Source organism: Macaca thibetana, chromosome X, assembly GCF_024542745.1.
Source record: "Macaca thibetana thibetana isolate TM-01 chromosome X, ASM2454274v1, whole genome shotgun sequence".
NCBI classification, from domain to species: domain Eukaryota; kingdom Metazoa; phylum Chordata; class Mammalia; order Primates; family Cercopithecidae; genus Macaca; species Macaca thibetana.
This window is the reverse complement of record NC_065598.1, coordinates 119633147-119658941: the sequence shown is the minus strand read 5'-3', so window position 1 is coordinate 119658941 and position 25795 is coordinate 119633147. Positions and strand designations below refer to the sequence as shown.

General features: G+C 37.5%; 1 protein-coding gene across 1 annotated transcript in view; it reads left to right on the top strand.

Annotated features, from left to right (window-relative positions):
- Nucleotides 1–25795, top strand: part of TENM1 (teneurin transmembrane protein 1) — a 498746-nt gene that overhangs the window by 315261 nt on the left and 157690 nt on the right. The window contains exon 13 of the mRNA XM_050776593.1: nt 11217–11433. Coding sequence (XP_050632550.1) covers nt 11217–11433 — 217 coding nt within the window. The remainder of the gene's footprint in view (nt 1–11216; nt 11434–25795) is intronic.

Here is a 25795-nt window from a genome sequence, read left to right as displayed (position 1 = left end):
ACTAATATACTTGTTTGTGCATGTGTGTATATGTGTGTGTTTTAATTACATTAGAAAGTACCAATTGAACCTTTTTGGGAAAAAGTGGTCCTAATTTTAAAAATGTAATTCTTAAGAAATCTTCCCAATCAAAAAAAAAATCACTTTCAAGCATTTGCTTCAAGTAGCTGCTACCTGATTACTCCATATTATAACTGATACTTAAAGAATGGTGGAAATTTTTTGCATTCTAATCAGTTTCGAATACTCATTAGTATTGCTGCTACTTCCTGCAGCTTTGACTTTAGTTACACTCTGATTCAATGCATTGTGATTCTCAGTAACTAATTGGGCTGCATTGAATATGTGGGTGACACCACTGGTCCAGAAACTACCTAAAAGCTCCTTGAACAGTAAAAACAGAACAGAGAAGAAATAACATTTCGATGTTTTTTCTTAAGTGCAAAAAAGGAAAGCTATCTTACGTGTTATATATATAAGAGCTAATTACTATAGAAGTCACAAACCTAGGAAATGTCTTGACCTCATTCATCTCTTTAATCAAGAAGCGCCTACCACATGCACAACCCTATACTTGGAGGAAAAAACTTATTATGGTTACCACATTTTCATTTGTTAATTATGTGTCCTAATTTGGAGTTTGTTACATATGATCACCATACATTACATGCACGTATGAATTAACATCAGAAAAAAGTTTGAACATTATATTAACTGAGTCAGAATAGCTAAAACATAATAGTGAAAGGAAGATAGAACTATCAGACATTAGGGCATATTTGAAAGCTATGATAATTAAAGCAAAGTGGTACTGATGTGAGAATAGACAGATTAATGCAACTGAATAAAAGCTCTAGAACACACCCAAGTACAAAATTTAGTATATTATAAAACTGGCATCAAAAATCAATGGGGAAAATAAGCATTATTAAATAAATGGGACAACTCTTAAGAAAAATGCCTTAGATTTTTTAATTCATACCATATACTAAAGAATAAGATAAATAAAAATATTTCAACTGGATTAATGAGTTAAAATTAAAAGAAAACAAACAGAATTTTAAAAAAATAGGTGATACATCTTACAATGAGAAAGCACTTTGTAAACATAAAAAGAAAAGAAACCATAATAAGAAAAAAAAAACAATAAATTTGACTTAGAAAAAATTTAAAACTTTTTTATAATGTTTAGCTAAATGTGCAGACTATCCAATATCTAAATATTTGCAGTCATCAAAATCTACACTATCTAGTATGGTAGTCACTGGCCACATGTATTTAAATTTAACTTAAATAACATAAAAAAATTTAGGTTCTCAACTGCACTAGTCACATCTCAAGTGCTCAATAGCCACACGAGACTAGTAGCTACTGTACTAGACAGCACAGTACTAGAGCATTCTCATCTTTAGGAAAAGTTATATTGGATGGTGATGATCCAAATGTCTCACTCAAATGTTTACCTTTCAGCCAAACATTTCACATTAAGTACCCAGTTTTCCATTAATTCATTACTACTTCTTGCCAACTGTTGTGCTTGGCACTGGGGAGAAAATGATAAACAGTACAAGTTTCTGCCTTCATGGAGCTTATGGTCTAGCAAGGCAGATAGATATTAAACAACCCACACAAATATGAGGGGACTGCAAATAGTTCATGGAGAAGGGGACTTAAAATATAAATATTTAAAAATATAAACTTTGTTTCTCAACAAAAGTATAAACTTTATTTCTACATCAAGTTCAAGACAATTTTGTAAGGGATGAGTCCATCCTGATATAACTGAGGGTCCTGGGAACTTAACCAGTCTTCTTTACATTGTTAACTGAAGAAAAATGGGTGCCCATTAAAGATTTTTTAAGATTAGGAAACAAACAAAAAAAAATTAGAAGGAGCCAAATCAGGACTGTAAGTAAGGTAAATGAGTAATGATTTCCCTTTGAAACTCTTCCAAATTGCCCTTGTTTAATGAGAGGAATGAGCAGGAGCATTGTCATGGTGGATTAGGACTCTCTGGTGAAGCTTTCCTGGGTGTTTTTATGCTAAACCCTTGGCTAACTTTCTCAAAACACTCTCATAATAAGCAGATGTTATCATTCTTTGGCCCTCCAAAAAGACAACAAACAAAATGCCTTGAGAATTCCAAACAGCTGTTGCCTCCTGGGTTCAAGCTATTCTCCTGCCTGAGCCTCCCAAGTAGCTGGAACTATAGGTGCATGCCACCCCTGTCCCCCCCTCCCCCCGGCTAAATTTTGTATTTTTAGTAGAGATGGGTTTTCACTATGTTGGCCAGGCTGGTCTCGAACTCCTGGCATCAAGTGATCCGCCTGCCTCGGCCTCCCAAAGTGCTGGGATAACCATTGCTCTTGACCAGTCCACTCTTGCTTTGACTGGACCTCGTCCACCTCTTCGTAGCCATTGTTTTGATTGTGTTTTGTCTTCAGAGTCATACTGGTAAAGCCACGTTTCATCTCTTATTACAATTCTTCAACAAAATGCTTTGGGATCTTCATCCCATTTATTTAAAATTTCCATTGAAAGTTCTGCTTTTGTCTGCTGCTGGTCTGGGAGTAACAGTCTTGTACTCATCAAGTGGAAAATTTGCTTGACTGTAATTTTTTAGTCAGAATTATGTAAGCTGAACCAATTGAGATGTCTGTGGTGTCGGAACTGCTCCTGCTGTTAATCATTGGTCCTCTTCAATTAGAGCACAAACAAGATTAATTTTTCCTCACAAATTGATGTGGATGACCTGCTGCTGCAGGCTTCATCTTCAACATCGTCTTGTCTCTTCTTACAATGGGTTATCCATTTGTAAACTGCTGATTTCTTTGGGGCATTGTCCCCATGAACTTTTCATAAAGCATCAGTGATGTCATCATTCTTCCACCCAAGTTTCATCATAAATTTGATGTTTGTTCTTGCTTCAATTTTAGCAAAATTCATGTTGCTCTGACAGGGACTCTTTTCAAACTGATGTCTTATCCTTCTTAGTGCCTCAAACTAGATCCTGTTCAGATGTGTTACAACAAGTTAATATGACTTTATTTTAGTGCAAAAAAAAAAAAATTTGAACTCCTTGCATAATTTTCTCATGATACACATTTTCCATGAACTTTTTGAAGATCCCTCATAGCTATGTATTTACAATTGTGAAGAGTGCTGAAAAAATTTTATAATTTTAAAATTGTGTTATTCTATAAATGTGCATGGGGACCTGACCTAGTCTGGGTGGTGAGAGAGGCCTCACATGAGTCAGGGGAAGAATGTTCCAGGCAGAGGAAATAGCATGTACATATGCCCTGAGGTGGAAATGTACTAGGCTCTAAAGTAAAAAGCAAGTCTTTGTGGCTGGAACATGAGTGAGGAAGAGATTAATATGGAAAAGTAGGCAGGGGCCAGATCATACAGAACATTGTTTTATAAGATCTTCAGTTACCATACAAAGATTCCATTTCATTCACTCTATTTATGGAGGAAGGAAAGTGGTCTCTGATATTGTGGAAATATTTTCAAGAAGGCTCAAAAAATGTAGAGTAAGAGTGTTTAATCCAAACAGCCTTTTTTCTCTGATCTTTTAAGTATTTATCACGTTTGTCCAAGCTTCTGTGGTATAAACTCTTCCAGTGGTCTATATTCATATTCATTGGTAAAATCAATAAGTTAATTGCCTAAAAGAGAATGATCTTCCAGGAATAATTCTTCATAACAAGTCATCACTCATTAAGAGCAATAGCTATTTGCAAGTCTCCTTTATTATGTAGTGTTTCTGGATCTAGAAAACAGTACCACGGGTGAGTTATGAACACATATAAGCTCATGGATCAATGAGCCTCATGTTTGGAATGGCACCAGCATGCTTCAGTGTTTAATAAATAGGAAAATGTAAGACAAGGAACAATGAATTTATAACATTTACTCTATTTAAGAGTCAGACATCTTCACATTTACTTTTGAGATTTGGTTGGAGACAAAAGACTTGGCATCAGAAAGCATATTTCTAATTATTCTTTTCTCACCATACCCCTTTAATTTCTAAGCAACCCATTTATTAATGGATCATCACTTAGTTATAAGAGCCTAAACTGCCCAAGTGCCTCCAGATGCAACTGCAAAGTAGAAAATCTCAACTCTGTAACTGTTCACCACTGCATGACTGGGTCCATCACATTATCTGCCAACTAAGGCTACTAATACTTGACATCTGCCTACTTTGCAGTGATGAAAATGAATGAGAAAATAGTTGAAATACAGTCATTTGAAGTGGGTAATAAAAGTGTGTTATCAATGAAGCATCTATTAATAACATAATTTGGTATATTAGTTGGATATTTATTAATCTCTAGGCAAATTTACAAATATCATCGAAATAGGACTTTTATGGCATCTGTTTATTCATTATTCAAATATATAATGAATGTTCAATTTTTGAGGGGGGTAGAGTCTCGCTCTGTCACCCAGACTGGAGTGCAGTGGTGCAATCTCGGCTCACTGCAACCTCCGCCTCCTAGATTCAAGCTATTCTCCTGCCTGAGCCTCCCAAGTAGTTGGAACTATAGGTGCATGCCACCCCCGTCACACACTCCCCCACCCCCGGCTAATTTTTGTATTTTTAGTAGAGGTGGGTTTTCACCATGTTGACCAGGCCGGTCTTGAACTCCTGACATCAAGTGATCTGCCTGACTCAGCCTCCCAAAGTGCTGGGATTACAGGCGTAAGCCACCGTGCCGGGCCTTGAATGCTTACTTTAAGCCAGGTACTGTTCTAGTCATTGAGGAAATAGCAATACATAAAAAAGATGAAATTCATGCTTCCATAAAGCTTATATTCTAGTTACAAGAGGCAGAAGTTAAACCAAATTTTAAAAATACATATTATGATAGAAGGTGGTAAATGTGATGGAGAAAATTTGTTTTTTGTTTTTTGTTTTTTTAAAAAAAGGCAAGATGGTTACCAGAGGCTGGCAAGGGTAATGGGGATTTAAAGGGGAATTTGGGATGGTTAATGGGTGCAAAAAGATAGTTAGAAAGAATGAATAAGATCTACTTTTTTTTTTTTTTTTTTTTGAGATGGAGTTTTGCTCTTGTCGCCCAGGCTGGAGTACAATGGTGCTATCTCAACTCACTGCAACCTCTGCCTCCTGGGTTCAAGTGATTCTCCTGCCTCAGTCTCCCAAGTAGCTGGGATTACAGGTGCCCACCACCACGCTCGGCTAATTTTTGTATTTTTAGTAGAGACGGAGTTTTCCATGTTGGCCAGGCTGTTCTCGAACTCCTGACCTCAGGTGATCCATCCACCTCAGCCTCCCAAAGTGCTGAGATTACAGGCATGAGCCACCACGCCTGGCCAAGACCTACTATTTGATAGCACAACTGGGTGACTACAATCAATAATTTAATTGTGCATTTTTAAATAATTAAAACAGTATAATTGCATTGTTTGTAGCACAAAGGATAAATGTTTGAGGGGATAGATACCACATCATTTATGATGAGATTATTATACATTGCATGCCTGTATCAAAATATCTCGTATCCAATAAATATATACACCTACTATGTACCCACAAAAATTTAAAATTAGAAAAACAAAAATTAAAATAAAGCAAGAAAAGGAAGGACAGGGACTGTAGGACAGGGGGAAAATTTAAATAAGGTAGCCAGAGAAAATCTCACTAAGAAGATGGTATCTGAATAAAGACCCAAAGGAGGTGAAAGTTAAGCCATGTTGATACCAGAGAGAAGAATATTCCAGGAATAGTGTGTGCAAAGGTGCAAAGGTCATGATACAAGACATTGGGAAATTAAGGAATAGCCAGAGGAGTGGGAAGGAGATGGGGTGGATCATAAGAGGTAAGATCTGAGAGGTAAGAGGGAGATGGCAAAGAATCAGACTGTGAGGTAATAAGTCATTGTCAAGACTTAGGCTTTTATTCTAAGTGATATGAAAAGTCATTGATGGCAGGTAGGCACCAGGAGAACATGAACATTAGTGGCATTCTAGTTACAAGAGGCAGAACAATGTATTTTCCCAACCCAGAAAAGTTTAATGGTATGTGGTTATAGCAACAGTAATGATTTGGGCAGGCCATATCCTGAGTGCACTTGAGTCTCTCTCACTTTCTTTTTCCTAATACAGTAAAATCCAGGGGTGAAAATCAGCCTGAATAAATGAATAATATGAATTATAGACTATTTCCAGAGGAAATACAGTCCTCTTACCTTCAATACATATAAAGGCGACAACTAAGCTAACAGGAGTGCCTAGTAGGAGGCCTGCTTTAGTAAAGAGTTGTGAATGATTTATAGTTAGTTCACTGCTTATGGCTTTCTAACATGTCTAAGAAGATTTTGCTTTACTGAGTCATTGTCATTGGAATGATCAGCCCTTCCATTTTATTTTCACTACTAATTTGCTCAACAGACCCACTGTTCTATAGATGCTGAAAAGCTTAAGCTTAAATCCAGCCCCTGTCCAAATGGTCACAAATTCTGAATCAATCAAATCCAATGAATGAAAAGTTTCTGTAGTATTAGTGTTTGTCTACTCAGAGTCACATAAGATCCTACCTACCTGACAACCTAACCAAGCATAGTTCATAACATGAACACATTCCAACAACTGGAACATGCTACACAGAAGTCAACTGCCCTCTGGCCAGTGATAAGGCAACTTCAAAAGAAGTGGGGTTGAACACTTTAAGCTGCCATTGCAAACCATTGGCATCTACCCCTAAGACTCTATCCTTAGATTCTTTGCAGTCTGTATGTTTTAGAATTTGGTATAATAACAACAGCTAACATTTATCAAGTGCTAGCTATGTACTAGATAGTAAGCTTTTTATGAATACCTTTCCAACTTTATTGAGGTATAAATGGTGTACAAAACCTGAACATAATAAATGTAAATAATTTGGTCAGTTTACACATGCTTATGTATAAACTCATGTTACCATCACCACAAACAAGGTAATAAACATATCCATTATATCCAACGGTTTTCTTCTTGTCCCTTTGTTTTGGGGCAAAGTGTGTGTGTGTGTGTGTGTGTGTGTGTGTGTGTGTGTGTGTGTTAAGAACCCTTAACATTAGGTTTACCGTCTTAAAAAATTGTTAAATGCACAGTACCTCATTATTAACTATAAGTGCTATGTTGTACGCAGACTTGCTCATCTTATAACTGTGACTTTATACCCATTAAACAACTCCCTATACCCCCATAACGAATCCCCAAGTAACCACCATTCTGTCGTCTACTTCTATATGTTTAACTATCTTAGACGCCTCATATAAGGGCAGTCATGGAGTATTTTTCCTTCTATGACTGACTTATTTCACTTAGCCTAATGTTCTCCAGTCTATGGCTATACCACCCTGAATGCACCCAATCTCATCTTTATTATAGCATGTGATACTTACAACAACCTATAGAGTGAGTATTATTGTTATTTACATCTTACAAATGAGGAACTGACTTGTCCGGGATCGTACAGACTGTAAGTGGCAAATGAAGATTAGAGCCAAAGTAGGGCTGTCCCGGTGGCTTATGCCTGTAATCCCAACAGTTTGGGAGGCCAGGGCAGGTGGATCACCTGAGGCCAGGAATTCAAGACCAGCCTGGCCAACATGGTGAAACCCCATCTCTACTAAAAATACAAAAAATTAGCTGGGCATGGTAGCAGGTGTCTGTAATCCCAGCTACCTGCGAGGCTGAGGCAGGAGAATTGCTTGAACCCAGGATGCAGAGGTTGCAGTGAGCAGAGATCATGCCAATGCACTCCAGCCTGGGCAACCGAGCGGAAGTCTCTCACAAAAATAAATAAATAAATAAATAAATAAATAAATAAAGCCAATGTAGTCTCTTTTTGTTTTGTTTTGTTTTACCTTAACCAATTCATGTGCTCTAAATGCCTACATATATAGTCATGCACTTGGAAGTCCTACAGCCTAGATCAGTACTAGTAGTACACACTGTTTAGATGATGATGTTGAATGTGTGATTTGCATGCATAACACTAGGTGTTAATATGACTCCCAGGTTACTTCCCACTGCAACTACATCTAGCCTCCCCTTCTTCATGTGTAAAATAGGGATGAGAATATCAACCTAACAAGCTTGTTGAAGGGATTTGTTGAGATAATACATGTGGATGTACCTAGCACCTGGCAAATATTAACTAATCTATACGTGTTTTCAAATCCCTTTGTATAACCTACCATGAATTAACTGCCCATTATTATCAAGGTGATAATACAAGTGCTGGCTCTAAACCATATATATTTGTAAATTCATTTTTCAGGATTAGAAAGTAATACAGGTTTCCCCTGTATCACTCATATTCCTTCATCCATTTCCCCTTTCAGCCACGGGCATACAATTAGTCGGCAAAAGTTTACTAGTGATGACTTGATCACAAAGCAAAGAAACCAGTGCTTCATCAGCACCAATTGAGCCAACTGGCAAAGTCCCAAACTGGTTGGCAAAGCTAGGATCAATGAATGCCATAGATAGTCCTTCAAGACAGTGTAACCTCCCTCTTTTTTAGCTACCTACTATTTTTATTCCTTTGAAGAGAACAGGCCCTAAAAGTAAAAATCAGTTAATATTTGACATGCCCATATCTGCCACGCTGAGCTTGGCTGTCAGTAGGGTGCCACAGCTTCCAATTCTGAACAATTAGAAAAAAAAAACTGTTGATAGCCAAAAAACAAAGCACATATTCAGCATGATTGTCATTTGCACTTCTTTGCAACAGTCTAGACATACTATATGGGGTGTTAGCCAATGTGATAATTGGTAAGTTCATCTTTGCCCATGAACTGGACTTACCTACAAATTATAATATGGGGTTTGCATGCCATTATTGGTCTGCTTGCCTGAGGTCTTTCTACACTCAACAGGAGCCTTGCTGTTGTCTCAGAAAACAGAGGTCTTAAAGGGTCAGCCCTACATAATAGGCAATTATTAAATATGAAACTTTAGCTTGGAATGTATAGAACATTACTAGATGACAATGTGAGTCCCAATTATGAATTGGTTCTATGTTTAGATTTTCTTAGTTTTTTTTAAGATCGTTTTTGGCATTAGTATTTATTTAAAATCTATTTATTTTGAAAAATAAGTCGCAATTTTGTGGTTGACAGGTTGAAACCTGTGACTGCCCAATGTGATTATTACTAATGCATTCATTAATATTTGCCAGGCATGACACTAGATACTTCCACATATATTAGCTCAATAATAACAAATTCACTATTCAATAAAAACGTGAAAGTGACTGCCCATTTGAAAAGCAGTTTTTCATTGTTTAGTGCATTATGCACCAATTCCAGGCATCAGAGAACTCTTTTAATCAGCCTGATATTTTAGCCAGCTTTTCAGCACATCCAGATGTTTAATTAGCAGAGTAAAGAGATAATGTGCTAATAAGAGGCTGAGAACAGCGTATTGGAGGGAGAGGTGGTAGTGGCATCTAAAATCCGTAAAAAATCTGTTCATATAATTTGCTGAATGATGGGAAAAGGGGAAGCAGAAAGAAACTTCTTATTGAAACAAATTCACACTAAAAAGTCATCAGTGAAAAAGAAATATGTATACAGAGAAATAGAAATCAGGGGTAAAAATACATTGAACAAACAGGGAAGGCAAGAAAAAAGCAAACTGCATTTTAAATCAAAGTACTGTCTACAGTACAGGGAATTTGAAAGGACCACATGTGGGGAAAAATATTTCCCGGGTGCCCTAGGGCTGCTGTTCCAAACGTCTACTCTCTTGGTGTTCCTCGCTTTCATTGCCCCCAGCTGTGGTACACCCCCCTCTAACTCCACGGGAGCAGACAAGTGGGGGAGAGAGAGCAAGCAAAAGAGCTGCAGGAAACCAGTGCCAGTAACTTGCTGCTGCAGCAGCCTTAAGGAGACGGTGATCCATCCGAACCTTCCTATTCCAAGGCAAGCCAAGAAGATTAGTGTCTTTATGTTTACCCTTGTTAAACAACTGAATTAGAACCACTTGCCTTCTTTAAGGACCTAGGAAGGACTTTAATTTTTTCGCTTATGGGGCATGGAATGAAGTGTCCGTATGCTCAGTTAATCACTCCAACCCCTTCTCTTTGCATGTAACTCTCTTAGAGCCCTTCTTACATTTTTGGTAGTATAAGAGTTAGCTGTTTACATATCTGTTTCTCCTACTAAGCCCAGAGCTCTTGAAAACAGGAAAAGGGTATTTTTATCTCGTAACCTCTCCAAGCACCTAACAGTATTTTGCACCTGTTAGATTGTCAGTGGTCTCCCTGCCTCAGAATCCCTGTTCCCCACATCATTTCTCTACCAAAGAACAAAGCCTTTGTATGACTTTTTTTTTTTTTTTTTTTTTTTTTTTTTGTGGTACAGCAGTGGATTCAGCAGTCTACAGCAAATGGTGAAGGGCCAGAAAATGAAACAGAGAAAGTCATCGCATTCATATATGTCAGGTTTAATAGTAATTGCGTCAAAAAACTGCTATTAGGCATGTTAACTCTAGTTCCTTCTATAAATTCCTTTAAAAACTGGTTCTGCAACTTTAGTATGCTTCAGAATCACCCAGATTAAGTACGCATAATCCTGGTCTGTAAAAATTCTGAGTCAGTAGTTGGAGCTCAAGAATATGCATATTTTATAAGCTCCCTAGGTAATTGACAACACATTTGAAAATCATTGCTCTAAATACCTTTTTTCACCATGAGAATCCCAACCTCTATTTTGAGCATTACCAGTAGACGACAATATTGGGAGGATTTTTTTAAAAATACAAATTCAGGTAGCAAGTACTTGTTAATTGTGTGCCCATAGATGTGCTAGGTGTGCTTACAAGAAATCATGGCATTGTGAAAGAATGGTCTCACTGAGGAAGAAGAAATTTCTAAACAGTGATATCTAACAGAATTGTTTACCCAAACTCTAAACAATAACTATATAAACTATATTCTCCAGATGATAAATGTGGGAGAATTCAGGAAAGAAAGATTTATGAATGAAATAGTTTGAATTTCTGTGGGGTGCCATGTGAACTCAGAGTGAGTGATAATTCATGAAAAATGTGAATTTAACAAGTTCTGAACTCAAAATAAGGTTGATTATCTTTGGCTATATTTTAGATTTTTCTCCATTTATGTATATTTTAAACTATATTGTTTCTCTTGAAGCTAAATAATCAATACTGATTTTGGGTTTTATTTCCAGATGGTTTAACTGACTGTGTGGATCCTGATTGCTGTCAACAAAGCAACTGTTATGTGAGTCCTCTCTGCCAGGGCTCACCAGATCCTCTTGACCTCATTCAGCAAAGCCAACCTCTCTTCTCTCAGCACACTTCAAGACTTTTCTTTGATCGAATCAAATTCCTCATTGGCAAGGACAGTACTCATGTCATTCCACCTGAGGTGTCATTTGACAGCAGGTACATATATATTTATTTTATTCCTTAATGAACAATGGTCATGTTTTTCCTTAACTATGAAAGGAAAATATCTTCTAAAGATCAGGTTACTTGCCATTCCACATAATCCACATTAATTTCTTTTTCAGGACTTCTCTGGAAAGCCAAAACCCTTACTGATTAAGGAAAAAACTCGTTTCTAGAGATTCTGTATCATAAAATTATGTGTGTATGTTTGTGTATGTATATTTATAATATGATTTTTAATAACAAAAACAGGAGGGAAGTATAATTTGCAAATTTATTGTTTAGCTTCTGGATTGATTCCTTGAAAAAATCTTGAATTTCAAAAACTAAATTTTAAGTTTTATTTCATGATGGAAAATGTTTCCATAGGAAAGGGTTGAATAAGTTTGACATCCTAGTGTGAAATGCAAGACTCGTGAAAAGTCTGTCTTCCAGGAAAGTTCAAATGCATGAATTGTCACTTAGGACCTCAGACCAAAGCCCAACCCATAAGGCAAAGAAATATTTAAAAATAAACTTACTTATATGAAGTATAATAACATGAATTTGCTCATTGTTATTCTTCATCTTCAGCGATGATATATTTTACTAATTAGCATTAGAGGTAAGTCACTAAAGTCAACATTTCCAGGCACAAAAATGTTCTCCTGTATTCATTCCACAAGTCGATATTTTACTGGCCTTGTAGACTATTGCAAATAGGAATTGTTAAGAAACATGGAAAGTATTTGTCCAGGAGCTCCTGTCTACAGCCCACTCCCTCAGTTGAAGCCTGGTGGGAGTTATCATTCCCCAAGAATAACTTGGTCAAGAGTTTATATTGATATCAGTGACAATCTAAGAAAATTACAACTCCATCTTGACCTATACACAGTAGAAAAGGGGAAAAATAAGATGTGCATGGAAATTTCAAACTCTCAACTCCCTTCCCTTCAGTTGTATACTAGAACTGTTATTAAAACTCAAAAGTTTTCAATTTTTTTTTATTGTGTAGTTCTGACTTTTTAGGTCTCTGACAGAACCCAAAATCCAAATGCCAATGAATCACAAGAAAGGGCTTTTCTGCCAGGGGATCTAGTCAAAGTTTTCCTTCTTTCAAGAGATTCAGTCATCTCCATTTTGAAGTACTTCTTCCAGTTTCAATAACAACTCTGCAGTGACTTTCAGATGGGGTATAGTCAAAGTAATTATTTAGATAGTCGAGACTTATTTTTTATACACCAGAGGAACAAAAAGAACAAAAGGCAGCCATTATCCCTATTTTCCTACTTAAGGTAGAGGTAAGACATCAACTCTGTAGCTTTCTTCACTCAGAGAAAAGTTGATCCAAAAAAATGAAATGAAGTGAAAGAAATAACCTCCATGACATGGAGATGTGTTAAATGACTCACTAAACTCAAATAAGGGGAGAAAGTCAGGACCTGAGAAAGACAAGAGACAAGTCATTGTGACCCAGAGCAGAGCATGTGAGCAATAAACTTATAAAAGTGAGGACAAACTTAAACCCCTGCGGTTCAGCTTCATGCATCAGCAGCACTTGCCAGCCACTCAGAGTGAACAATTACTTGTGGTGGTTAATGCCCTTCTCCTCATCCTGGTTTGATTGAGTTTTCCTCATTCTTTTGTAAAATGCTCCAAGTTATCATTTGGCTCTGCAAGTCACATTTAAATTCAGAACGGTGGGTCTCCTTCATCCAGGGGTCTCAGCTATTACAGATATATCCATTCTATCAGAAAAGGCAAAGGCCTTTCGCAAGGAAAGTAGCTGAGGACAAACAATCTATTTCCTCTAAAAAATCAACACATGCATTTTTATTTGGGATATCTTTGGGCAAAATAAGTCCAACTCTGATCACATGTATGTAAATCATAATAGCTACAGTCTCTTACGTCTATATAGTACTTTTTAGTTTACAAAGCAAACAAACATACATTATGTCATTTTATCCTTACATTATCCCTGCAAAGTAGATACTTGTATTAGGTGCATTTTATATATAAGGAAACTGAGGTTCAGAGAGATTAAATAACTTGCCCCAAATCACACATGCAGCAAGCTTGCATTGTAGCAACTCTTGTAACCTTTTCATTACGCCACAGCTGCCCCATTTCAATGTGTCCTTAAATAAACCTGGTGATGTGAACCAAATTTATACTAGGTAAATGGTATTTGGGTCAACACAAGAAACTTAGAAACCAGATGACACTTTAAAAATCCAGTTCAATTTAATACATTTCAGTGACATCATTTACAAACTTCAAATCAGTGCTAATGAACTTTTTCTTTGTAGATCACAATTGAATGACTCATGAAATGGACGTTTTGCTACATGTAAATTATCCTTGAGCATTTGTTATGTCAAAGATCTCATGCTAAACTTTTACATGTGTTATTTAATCCTCACGAAAATTCTATATGGTAGGTACTATTACTATCTCCATTTGTCAGGTGAGGAAATAAGAACAGAGATGTCAAGTAAATGACTTGTTCAGGGTCACAATTAATGAGTGTCAGTCAGAATTTGAACCCAGAATTTGAACTGGTGCTGACAGCCAGTCTCTAAACCACTATGCTGGGCCATTTTGGCTACTTAGAAAGCTGGACTATCTGACTCTGAAATACTTACGGGTCTTATACATCTCAGACTGTAGGATTGCTCTCAGACAGATCTGGGACACTTATGTGCCATAATCAGGTGAACAAACCACTTTGCTTTCTAGTTTTTGCTGCGTAATTGAGAGATAGCTGGGTAGGCGGGTGAAGAAATTATTTTGAAGGGGTTCATTTGCCTAACAGCAAAATGCGACCCACACAGCTGATTTGCTGCTGAGTGTTGCTACCATCAGAAACCTTTGGAGCTAAAGATGGTGGCATACAGGTGACTAAGTGTTGCAAAACACTGTTTATCCTTGTACATCCAAGGGAGACTAGACCTTCTTATTTTGAGTTAGCTGCACCCACATGTGAAAGCCCATGGAATATGTATGTTCTGTGCCCTGTGATGGTGTAACAACCATGTGAATGTGCAACCTGCCCATGGTGAAGATCTTGGTCAAACTCAACTGAGTTACCATTTTTTTCCTAAATGCAATTTATACCCTGTAGCTCCAGTTTCTTTGTTTTCTTCAATCTACTCCAAACATGACTACAAAGTAAACCACATACTCTACGAGCCCTGTATGACATTACTTTTTAATAATGTAAATAGGTGAACAGAAGCATTATTGATCTTCAGTGTCTAAGCATTTAATCACTATTAATAATGTAAAAGGTTTTTATAAATATGTAAAAACAAGAGGACATTAAACTAAATGACAGCAGTAATTTTCAAAGCCAGACATTTCACTCGCCATCACTAATGGAGAAATGCATTTAAAAAAAAAAACAAAATCCTACCAGGGTTAGTGCAGCGGCCGACAGCAAGATCTGGCCAAACTCATTTGTCTGTTTTGTAACCATGAGAGGCTGATCCTCACATCAATCCCTGTCAGGTGTCTATATCAGAGGTTGCTTAAAATCAGCTCACAGATGTATTTTGTCTGTCCTGACATTTAGAAATTAGGAGATCCAACATAAAAATCAGAATATCTTCCTTCTCTAGAAAATTTGGACAGCTTGGGATGCATGGGCATGGCATAGGTGGTCTGACGCTAAGGGCCAGCTGCCCCTCTGGATGGGACATGGCAGCCTTTCTAGCTCACCACTCACTTGACTCACATCCTTCACTTTCAATGTCATGCCTGGCCTTGCTGGCATTTGAGTTTGTGATTTCTGGTCTACACAGTTTCTGTAGCTTTCCAAGGAAAGATCTTAATTGTTTGTTTTTCTTTCTGATCTTTTTCCCTGAGAACCTTTAAATACCCAACATTATCATTTCACTTAATTTTTGAACTTTTATTATATTGGTTTAAAAAGGGAAAAAAGATGATTGAACATGATCTAGAAATCACATTAATGGAACAATATTTGTCCCCTTAGTTCACTGGAGTACCTTTGCATATCTCATGAATAAGTTGGTATACACTCTGCCTCACACCTTAGGCTAATACACTCCTCTGGGCCAGTGGATCTTAACCTATTATGTCTTACATCCCACCCATTATATCAGATAATCCAGGTCCCACCAAAGTAGGAAAAAAGTCCACGTTTTATGAAAAGAATGTGTATGTTTGCAGGAATTTGATTATTATGTCTATAACTTAGAGTAAATTTTAAGAACAGCTTAAAGATCTAAAATCTTGCAACAGCCCTGCTGAATCAACCTGTTCTGCCCATTCTGGTGGAATGCCTACCCTTATTGAAAATTTCTACAATTAGGACCAAATTTAGTACAGCACTAAGCACATAATAGCAATGTTAACAAGCAAAAAAAAAAAAATGAAACAAGATGATAGGTTTCTTCTAGCTTTCTTTGGTATTGCTGCATTTCAGTTTCTTGTTTCACACTAGGATATATAATATTAACTTTGAATTGTCATCATTTCTAAATCTTAAGTACTGTAAGGACAAAGACCAAGTCTGATTTGTTCTCTTCTTGTTTTGAATATCTACTGCTATGTAGCAAATTATTCCAAGTAATGGATTAAAACAATTTAGTATTATCCTATTTCATGATTCCATGGGTCAGACATTCAGATAGGGCATGGCTGGCATGGCTTATTTCTGCTCCATGATGTTGGAAGCCTCAGCTGGGATGACTCAAATAGCTGAGGGTTGGAACAGCTGGACAGCAGCTGGGAATCCTTCTCTCTACAGGCAACCTCTCTATTTGACTAGTTGGGCCTCCTACTGGCATGATAGCTAGCCTTACGTTTGTCAGAGCTCTTATATGATAGCCTAGGGCTCCAAGAGTGAGTGTTCCAAGAGACAGGAAATGGAAAATGCCAGTCTTTTAAGACCTGGGTCCAGAAATTGTCACAGTGTCACTTGTGTCATACACAGTTGGTCAAAGCAGTCACAGAGCTTGCCTAGATTCAAGGGGAAGGACATAGATCCCACCTCTTGATGAGAGCAGTATCAAATAAGTTTTGGCCACCTTTAATCTATGACACCACTGTATCCCCAGTCCTAACACAGTATCTGGCATGAAGTAGGTGAAAAACAAGTGAGTAAGTGAGTAGCTTAGTTATGATTTTGAAGTGTGAGTGCTCTGTATTAGGTCATTCTTGCATTTCTATAAAGAAATACTGGACACTGGGTAATTTATAAAGAAAAGAGGTTTAATTGACTCACAGTCCTGCAGGCTTTGCAGGAAGCATGATGCTGATATCTGCTCAGCTTCTGGTGATGCCTCAGGAAGCTTTCAATCATGGTAGAAGGTGACAGGGCAACAGGCATGTCACATGGTGAAAGCAGGAGCAAGAAAAAGAGAAGGAGGTGACAAACACTTTTAAACAGCCAGATCTCATGAGAACTCACTCACTATTGTGATGACAGCACCAAGAGGTGGTGCTAAACCATTCGTGAGAAATCCATCCCCATGATCCAATCACCTCTAACCAGGCCCCACCTCCAATATTGAGGATTATAATTCAACGTGAAATTTGGACAGGGACAAACATACAAACTATATCATGCTCTCCTCATATTTGCTCTTGAAAAACTCATTTTGGTTGCCTAGAACACACAAGTGATATTAGGACCTTAAATAATCCAATTCTCAAATGTAGAACCAGCCTAAAGGTAAGACTACAGTTCTCCAAATAGCAAAGAAACAAAATTCATAAAAGATATAGTGATAATATAACAATAGCAAAGTAATTATTCTTTTTTAAAACTTGTGATGTATTCCATCACTGTCGCAACCTGCCAATAATTGGCATCATTTATGATTTTGTATATGCATCAATAATTTTAGATCATCAAAAGTTAGTGCTAAGAAAAAAGTTGGGTATAAGGAGCAATATCAGGAAGTCAGCAGGAAGACTGCTGCTAACTGGCTCACTTGGGTAGGCATCATTATTCTGTCTCACGAGAAAACCAAAGAGAAGTACCCTAAAACAAGCTGAAGTACTACAAATGCCTTGAACATGGAATTTTTGGCAAACTCTTTATTTACCTAAGCCTTCATCCTCCTTTACTATACCCTACTCAATAATAAATTCTTGATTCTTGTTCCCGATTAGTCATGATACCTGGTGATAGCCATAATTACTCATCATAACTTGTTTAATATAACATGCTTTCTGCCCTTAGTTGAGCTGGGAATTTATACCATTTGAGATTCTGTGAATGGCAAAACAAATTATTGACCCAAAACTGAAATCAAGGGAAGGTTACAAGAACATGGTCATTGCTGCAGAAGCTGCTGATCTCTAATAAAGACTGAGACTTAAAAATAACCATAATTGACAGATACTAATTACTGTTTTATGTATTTATTTTATTACAATATTAGTATTTCCAGAAAAACTGAGGACTTTATGACCTCAGAAAGAGATATAAGAGATACCAGATTCCTCTGCCATTCTTAATGTAATACCCTAGTATCAATTCATTTTTCAACACTGATGAAGGATATGCATTCACTCATTCATTCAACAATATTTATTGAGTACTCACTCTATTCCAGAAACTGTGCAGATGGAGATATACAAAAGAAACACAGTCCCCTTATTCACAGAGTTTACATTCTAGTGGCAGAAGCGGTCAAAACATCAAGTAAATACATAAATAATTAAAATAATTATGAATTGCAGTAAGCCTATGGATCATGGAACATCAGGTTTCTAAGGGAGCTTGGAGTTCATCAACTCAGGAATCCAAATTCAACTGTCTTGATGGGGAAGACAGGTAACCCTGTAAGACAAGAAATAGTCTGGCAAATTAGACAAAGTCATTAAACAGTAATAGAAGTGAAACTGACCTGGAAGTTTTCAGCAATAATCCAGAGATGGGACTAATTGGCTCAGGTGAGCATGAAGAGCTGCTAAAATTGACACACACAGGAGACTATTGATGACTTGCAAGAAAAATACAAAGCTTATTTGGACAGTGAACAGCTTAACTATATGCAAACAGTTTCATCCTTTGACATTTGGGGCTATAAATAATTTTCTCTACAATTTAAAATGTGTGTACCAAACATAAATTCCAGGAAGAAAAAAGAAACAATCATCCAAAAGACATCCCATTTAGCACAATGAAAAAAAAATCCCCATTAACCACACTTTGGAGTCATTTAAAACAATAGATCCTACAGTTTCTTTCAAGATAATCCATATTGGGGGAAGATTAATCATTTCACTCTTTAAATGTATGAACATTATAATGTTTACTTGGTTCATTTCTTCATTTAGTGATATGTACTGTTCTAGGCTCTGGGTTATAGTGGACAAAATCTCTTCCCCATACAGTCTAGTGCGGGAGGCAAACAATGAAAAAAGTGAACGTCGGGAAGGTATAAATACTGTCAACTGAGATAATGGTTAGGGACAGAGAAGGACCATTTTACACAGAGTGGCCCGGGGACACCTCTCTGAGGAGGTGACACTAGAGCAGAACCCTGAATAGCATTCATCTGTACATTAGATGATGTTGGTATAAATGTTTCTTGCCACCTGGACCCCCATGCAATAGATTTTAACACAAACTGGAGCCTGCTGTTGACTTTTAGGGGCCCGTTGAATCAAAATTCTGTGACATAATGTGCAATGGAAAAGTAAAACAAACCTTTGTCAAGGAATTACTGCATATTGGTTACTAGGTTTTACTGATAAATGGATGGGGTGTCTGCCCTCCAGGAGTACATTGAGAAAATTTGAATACCTCAGACAAACTGAATAGGACCTGGCAAGAGAAATCAGTCACAGCCTTAGACCATTTACTCATGCATGACAGAAAAAAAGTAGCAGATCTTCATCAATTAGTGTTAATCCTAGAATAAATGAAATATTGAGAAACCACTTACTGATTTGGAATTATTTTTAAAAAGATAAGCCAAGCCTATGTTTTAAAATATTTAAAAGGAAATATAGTGCTATTACAGTATTCAAGCATTCACATAATTAACATGTGCAGTTTTGTCTATCTATGAGTAACCCCAGAAGGTCCACAACATAAACATTTGTAATTTCACTGAGGTACAAATTTGAATCCATATGCCTTGTGTTTAGCTTTTTCATGAATCTATTTGTTAAAGACCTCTAAGTCTACTTGCTAATGGCAGATTTTTGTGTATTTTTAATCTAGGAATATGAAAAACATTATACCAAGTACACAACTAGAGGTTGATAAAAATATACAATGCAACAATTGCTGAATAAATTGAATAGACCAAGAATTGGGTAAGCTCTTTATAGAGCATCGAAATCCTCAAATCTACCTTCTGTTCACCTTCCTTTCTAAAGGAAGGCACTGCAGATGACCTGCTCACATTTGGAAAAAGAATTCCAGTGTGTTTTGGATGGGCCATAGTTACTTGGTATTCTGTTTGTCTGTCCATGTTGCTTTTCCTGAGCAATCTCCTTTGCTTATCACCTCTGAAGTTGCTGTCCTAATTGGGAAGTAAGGTTGTTGCTACTTGCTAATAAAGCACTTTGATCTTCAGGTGAAAGGTGTTACTGAAGATGGGATCTCTTGATTTTCAGATTATATATACTGTCTAATGCTAAAATTCAGAAAACACATGTTCAAGACACATTTAAAAAATTACAAAGTGCAGAAGGTTCCCAGATTTATGGTGCTGACTGTCTCCTGAAATCAGCAGTCAACACTTAAAGGTACCAAAAAGAAACAATGTGAGACTTTCACTTCTTTGCAAACGCTCTTGGGCAAAGAAGAATCAAAAATCAGAACACAGATCTTCAAAAGACTGTTTCAACTGATTGTTTATGATACTTTGAAACTCAGTTGTTCTGAGATGCTTAATAATACCAGTAGCTACCTACAACTTATCTCAGCATGAATAGGTATTTTCTAGTATTTTAAATATCCTACTTGCTGCTCCATTAGGATCTAAAGTTAAAAGGCTCAAATCCATATTACCTACTACTCAGTCATACAATTTGCTTGTAATGACTCTCTAGCTGGTTCTGTCATCTCATTTTGTCCCTGGAGAGGACAAAGTGAACGCAAGTTTGGGAAGAAAGAACAAATGACATGCTGTAGCTCATCTCTCCACTACACACCCTCCACATAGGAAGTGCTCAGCAGTTGGTACATTTCTCCAGGTAACGATAATTCTGTAGCTAGCACCATCTTTGTAGGTGATCACTTTCTTTTCATTTGTAGCCATATTGTTTATATCTTGACTCTGAAAGATCTGCAATACAGCTCAGGCTCTTTGGAGGCCAGGTCAAGAGATCTCCACCCCTCCACCACTTATGAGCTGCATTAACTTAAGCGCAAAACTTTTAACTTCTCTGAGTCCGTTTCTTCATTTTTTAAATGGGCCTAATAGCTTTACCTACTCAGGGTTATGTGGACATTAAATGAAATAAGGTAAGGAAAGTATCTGGCATAGTACCTGATTCATAGTATAATAAATATTTTATTTATACAACATATATATCTAATAATTATCAGGGTACATAACAATAGAATTTGTAAGGCCTAGTTCAAAAAGTGATCATTTTACTGGGTAATTTTACTGTGATGACATATTCATGAGGTAACTGGGGAGAGGTCAGGGAAGAAAGATCATTCCCACTCTACATAAAGAGGAAACAGAGCTGAGAGTTAATTCTCTTTCTTAGGAAAAGTCACAATGGTGGTTACTAGCAAGCCAGAGCTAGAACACAGCTGTGGCTAGAGCAAGGACACACTTTTTCCTCTGTGGAGGAAAGAGTAATATATGCCCAGGAGATGGCCAACAAGAAGGATCTGTCCTATATTTAATGACTATCCATTAGTCGAAAGGCAGATTCAGAGAAGTGACAAGAGAGGTTAATGAGGTTAACAAAACCCTATAAGGCTGATTGCAAAGATAAAACATTTGAGTCATGTGTAGAACAAGCAAAAAACAAACCAAAAATTTTAAAGGAAAAACTAACTTCAGACTATTCAAGAGTTGCAAGGGCTTACAGGACAAATATTTCAGGATTCAAATTCTGGACGAAAATAATCATGTGTCTAAGTGAAGCAAACTGGCACTTACGCAGTCCCGAAAATGTGACTGTGTCGTCAGTTTTCTTATTGCTTCAAAACACTTGATCTTTTTCCCATTACTTTGGGGATCTCAAGCCTCCAAAGCAGCCTACTTTTGACAAGCAATTACCAGGGCAGATGGGAAAATAGCCACCCTACCTCAGGGTGAGTGCCCCCATTTTGTTTTACCTGAAACATCACTAGCCATGAGGAAAATAATTCTGCTTAAAAAGCTATCTGCATTTTCAATAGCACCACCTTTCCCAGAGTCCTAGAATGTTCATGGCTAATGCTCCCAGCTGCTTTTAATGCTACCCACTTGGTAGGCATTTGGGGTATTTATTTGGGGCAGTGACCAACTGAGTAGGATTAAATCAACCCACCATATTAAAATAAAAACTAATGAGGAGATAGTATTGGGTTTGCATATGAACATTCACTGCATCTGAATTTTCAGAACATGGAAACAGGTTTATGCTATAACATTAAGTGTTTTCATAGTGCTGTGCCAGGTTAGATAACATATATCAAAAGTAGCATGTGTTGTAAGGAAACCTCCAAAATATCTGGATATTAGAAGTCCCAAATGCATTTAAATTATAAAATAGCAAATAGTAATTATATAATAATATATAAAAGAAGAATGGGGTTAGTGTGCATAAATTAAGCATTTGAAGACTATTCATTTCATCTTCCCGATCACAATAGATACTGTTTAATTCCCTAAAATAGTCAAGTATCAAACAAAACACTCCTGATGAGAATGTCATAATGCTCAATCCAGAGTGTTGGCTTCTAGTAAATAAAGTGTAAGTCATCTGTCACACAGGAATCTCAACGTAGTCACTGAAGCCCTTGCTTGAAGCAGTGCCATGAGCATAGGTTGCAAGGATCTTACAACTGTATTTTTAAATATTTGAGTTGAAATTCTATGAACCTGTCTTGAGCATGTGCTGTGTACATCAGGCACTGAGAAGGACACAGAGAAGAAAATCACACAGTTTTTGCCCTGGCTATCTAATAAAAAGACAGACAGATCTATAACTGTCATCCAAGACTAGTTATGATAAGTGCAATAACACAACTATGAGCATTGTATAATGAGAATAATGAGGATGGAGGAGAAATGGACACTTATTTGGGATAAATAAATTGGACTAAAACATATTTCCATTTTATAATCTCTGAATTTGAAGACCCTGTAGTTCATCTTGTAGTGCAGCCACCCCTTTGTCATGACAGTTTCAACATGACTCCCCAAATTACAGTTGTTGCAAACCCTTTTCCAGGAAGAGTTAAAATTCATGCCTGACAAATTTTATAAGTGTAAGATTGTGAACCAGTGGTTGATTTGCCTGCCTTTTTATGGTTTATACCTTCTGCCTCCCTCTCCAGGAGTTCATATGCCTTAATTGGCTGAGTATGTTATGGCCTTGCTTTTCCTAAAGCAGCAGTTCTCAAAGGTTTGTCTTGTTAGGTAAATTCTATTACCCAACACCAGACCTTCTAAATCAGAAACTCTGAGGATACAACCCAGCAATCTGTGTTTTAAAAAGACTTTCCAGTGATTCTCGTGGACAATCAAGTTTGAGAATCACTGATCTATAAGAGAGAGAGATTGTCATACAGGACTGAGGACCAACACCACAATCCCAAAATTACATTCTAAAGAGAAGCCCCTTTATTCACTATGTGATGGCAGTGGTAACAGGAATATCACAAACCCTTTGTCCTAACTATTCAGAGGTATTTGCATTTCAACAGAGACCCCAGTAGCTATAGTTGTCAGGGGAATCCTCCAGTCACATCTCATATGCGACAAATTTCTATCCCTTGGAGACTTGAGCCAACTGACAATTCAGAAAGGAATTTACAAGGCAGAATTCAAACACTAGTGAGCAGAGGATTCATACAGCCTCTCTCAGCCCAGTCCTTCTCAATGCTACCTTTTGACCAGAGCTGTCAGCTGTAGAAAGGATTTCATCTGTTCCTATGGAAAAAAAAAACCTAACCTGCTCACCTGCTGCTAGATCCCCTGCTGGCTAGGTCCTTGATTTTGAATGTTACCCTTCAAAGGCTGCTTATGCTCATGTTAGCAACAAAAGCAAATCGCTATAACTTTTCTAGCCCTGAGTCTCAGTTTTCTTTCAAAAGACATTAATCAGAAATACAATGTAGTAAATTGCATCTTCTTTCAGCAATTTAGTTTTCAGCCTTGTTTTTCAAACCAACTATTGTGCTTGAGGTTAATGTTGTTGCCTGAGGTGTTAAATGAATATCAGAGATTTGACATGGAAGACAAAAGACAACAAATAAGGGAAGAGGAGAATGGAACCAAGAGTTGATTGAAGGCTAGGGATAATTTGACTATTCCATGAAAATAACAAATACAGAATGAATTAGACCTTTTGCATCAGAACAGTCTAACAAGCAGCTTGTTAGTTAAATAAGGCTCTCAGTAAAGTGTATTCTGGCTTGCATTTCCCAAGATGCTTTGTTCTTCAGACCAAGCTCCAAACACCTAGAGGATTCAGCATTTAGTTAAAGTGGAGAAGCAATTCCTTTGGGATTGCTGCTTTAGCATAGTGACAGCAGGTAGACAGCTTGGCAGCAGCCTGTATTCTCTAGAGAACAGGAAAAAAGACACTTGTGGGGGGTGATATTCCCCATGCAAGTTTTTAAGTCACATTGGACATGCCCATCTAAGTTCAAGTTATCTTGCTCTAACCAACAACAGCAGGGAGAAGTTCTTGTTTTCAAAGGTTCAACCAAGCAAAGCATCCATCCCATCCATGTCTGTGAATCAAAGGAGAGCCCAAGCAAAAACAAAAATATGCAGTGCCTGCCATTGAGCATACACAAGAACATGCATATACACACACAAAACCAACACAAAAGACAGTTATGCTGGGCACATAACTGCTGTACACATATGCAGGGTCAGCCGCATGACAGTCCAGACAGTAGCTTCTATCCTCTTGCTTGAAAGATTTAGAAGAGTTCTATATATTATTGAATTGAAAATGTTTCAGAAAAAGACAGATTTTTAAGGACCAGAACTCAGGTTGAGGGTAGTTTTGACGTGGCAAAAATTCAAGAGCTCAAGATGCTTCCTTGAGGCAGACCAAGTACAGGCCAAGTAGGACTGACTAATTTCAATGGTGATTTGAGCAAGCCAGGGACTCTCTGGAAGAGGAAACAGGGAGGCACCATAATGGGAATAAGGAAAACCGCAGAAAGCAGGACTGTGGTAATATCAAAGGCAGACCCTTACCATACATACCTCACTACTCAGGTAGGATCTAACTTTGGAAAAAAAAAAAATGAACAATACAGGCTGCCTTAGATATAAGAAGCATAATCAAAATAGTTTATATAAATAGGGGAGAAGGAACTATATTTTAGTGGCTGTGGGGAATCAGGAAAAACAAACCAGATATAAGGCTACCATCCACAATTATTAAGAAAATAGAATTTAGAATCTGGGAGTGGGCCGGGCGCGGTGGCTCAAGCCTGTAATCCCAGCACTTTGGGAGGCCGAGACGGGCGGATCACTAGGTCAGGAGATCGAGACCATCCTGGCGAACACGGTGAAACCCCGTCTCTACTAAAAAATACAAAAAACTAGCCGGGCGAGGCGGCGGGCGCCTGTAGTCCCAGCTACTCGGGAGGCTGAGGCAGGAGAATGGTGTAAACCCGGGAGGCGGAGCTTGCAGTGAGCTGAGATCCGGCCACTGCACTCCAGCCCGGGCGACAGAGCCAGACTCCGTCTCAAAAAAAAAAAAAAAAAAAAAAAGAATCTGGGAGTGCACAAAATGGCAGTTGAGCTGAACAAAGTGGCACAATATGCCATACTTCCAAAGAATATATATGAAGGCTCCCTAATGGCCATTTGAAGCTGATGTAGCCTGCCTGGGAAAGCAAGTACGCTCAAGAGCTTTCTTTTTGAAATGGAGACTTTGCCTAAGAAGTATATTTTTCCTAAATTTCTGCATGCAGTGTCAGTCAAGATTACTGCAAATTAAAAAGAATACTTTAATACTGTCCTGAAATTTAGACAATTTAAACTGACACTGGATGACTGATATTGTTCAAAGATTACAGTAAGTACTAGTAATCCAGGAATAAAAAGACCTAAGAGTTATTCTCGTGAAAAATGGATGACATGGAGTGTGTAAATAATGGGAGCAAATGCAGCAAGATACAGGGAATCTTAGAACATTTAAAGTCTAATACATTACAAAGGGAGTTCAATTCTGATAAATGTAG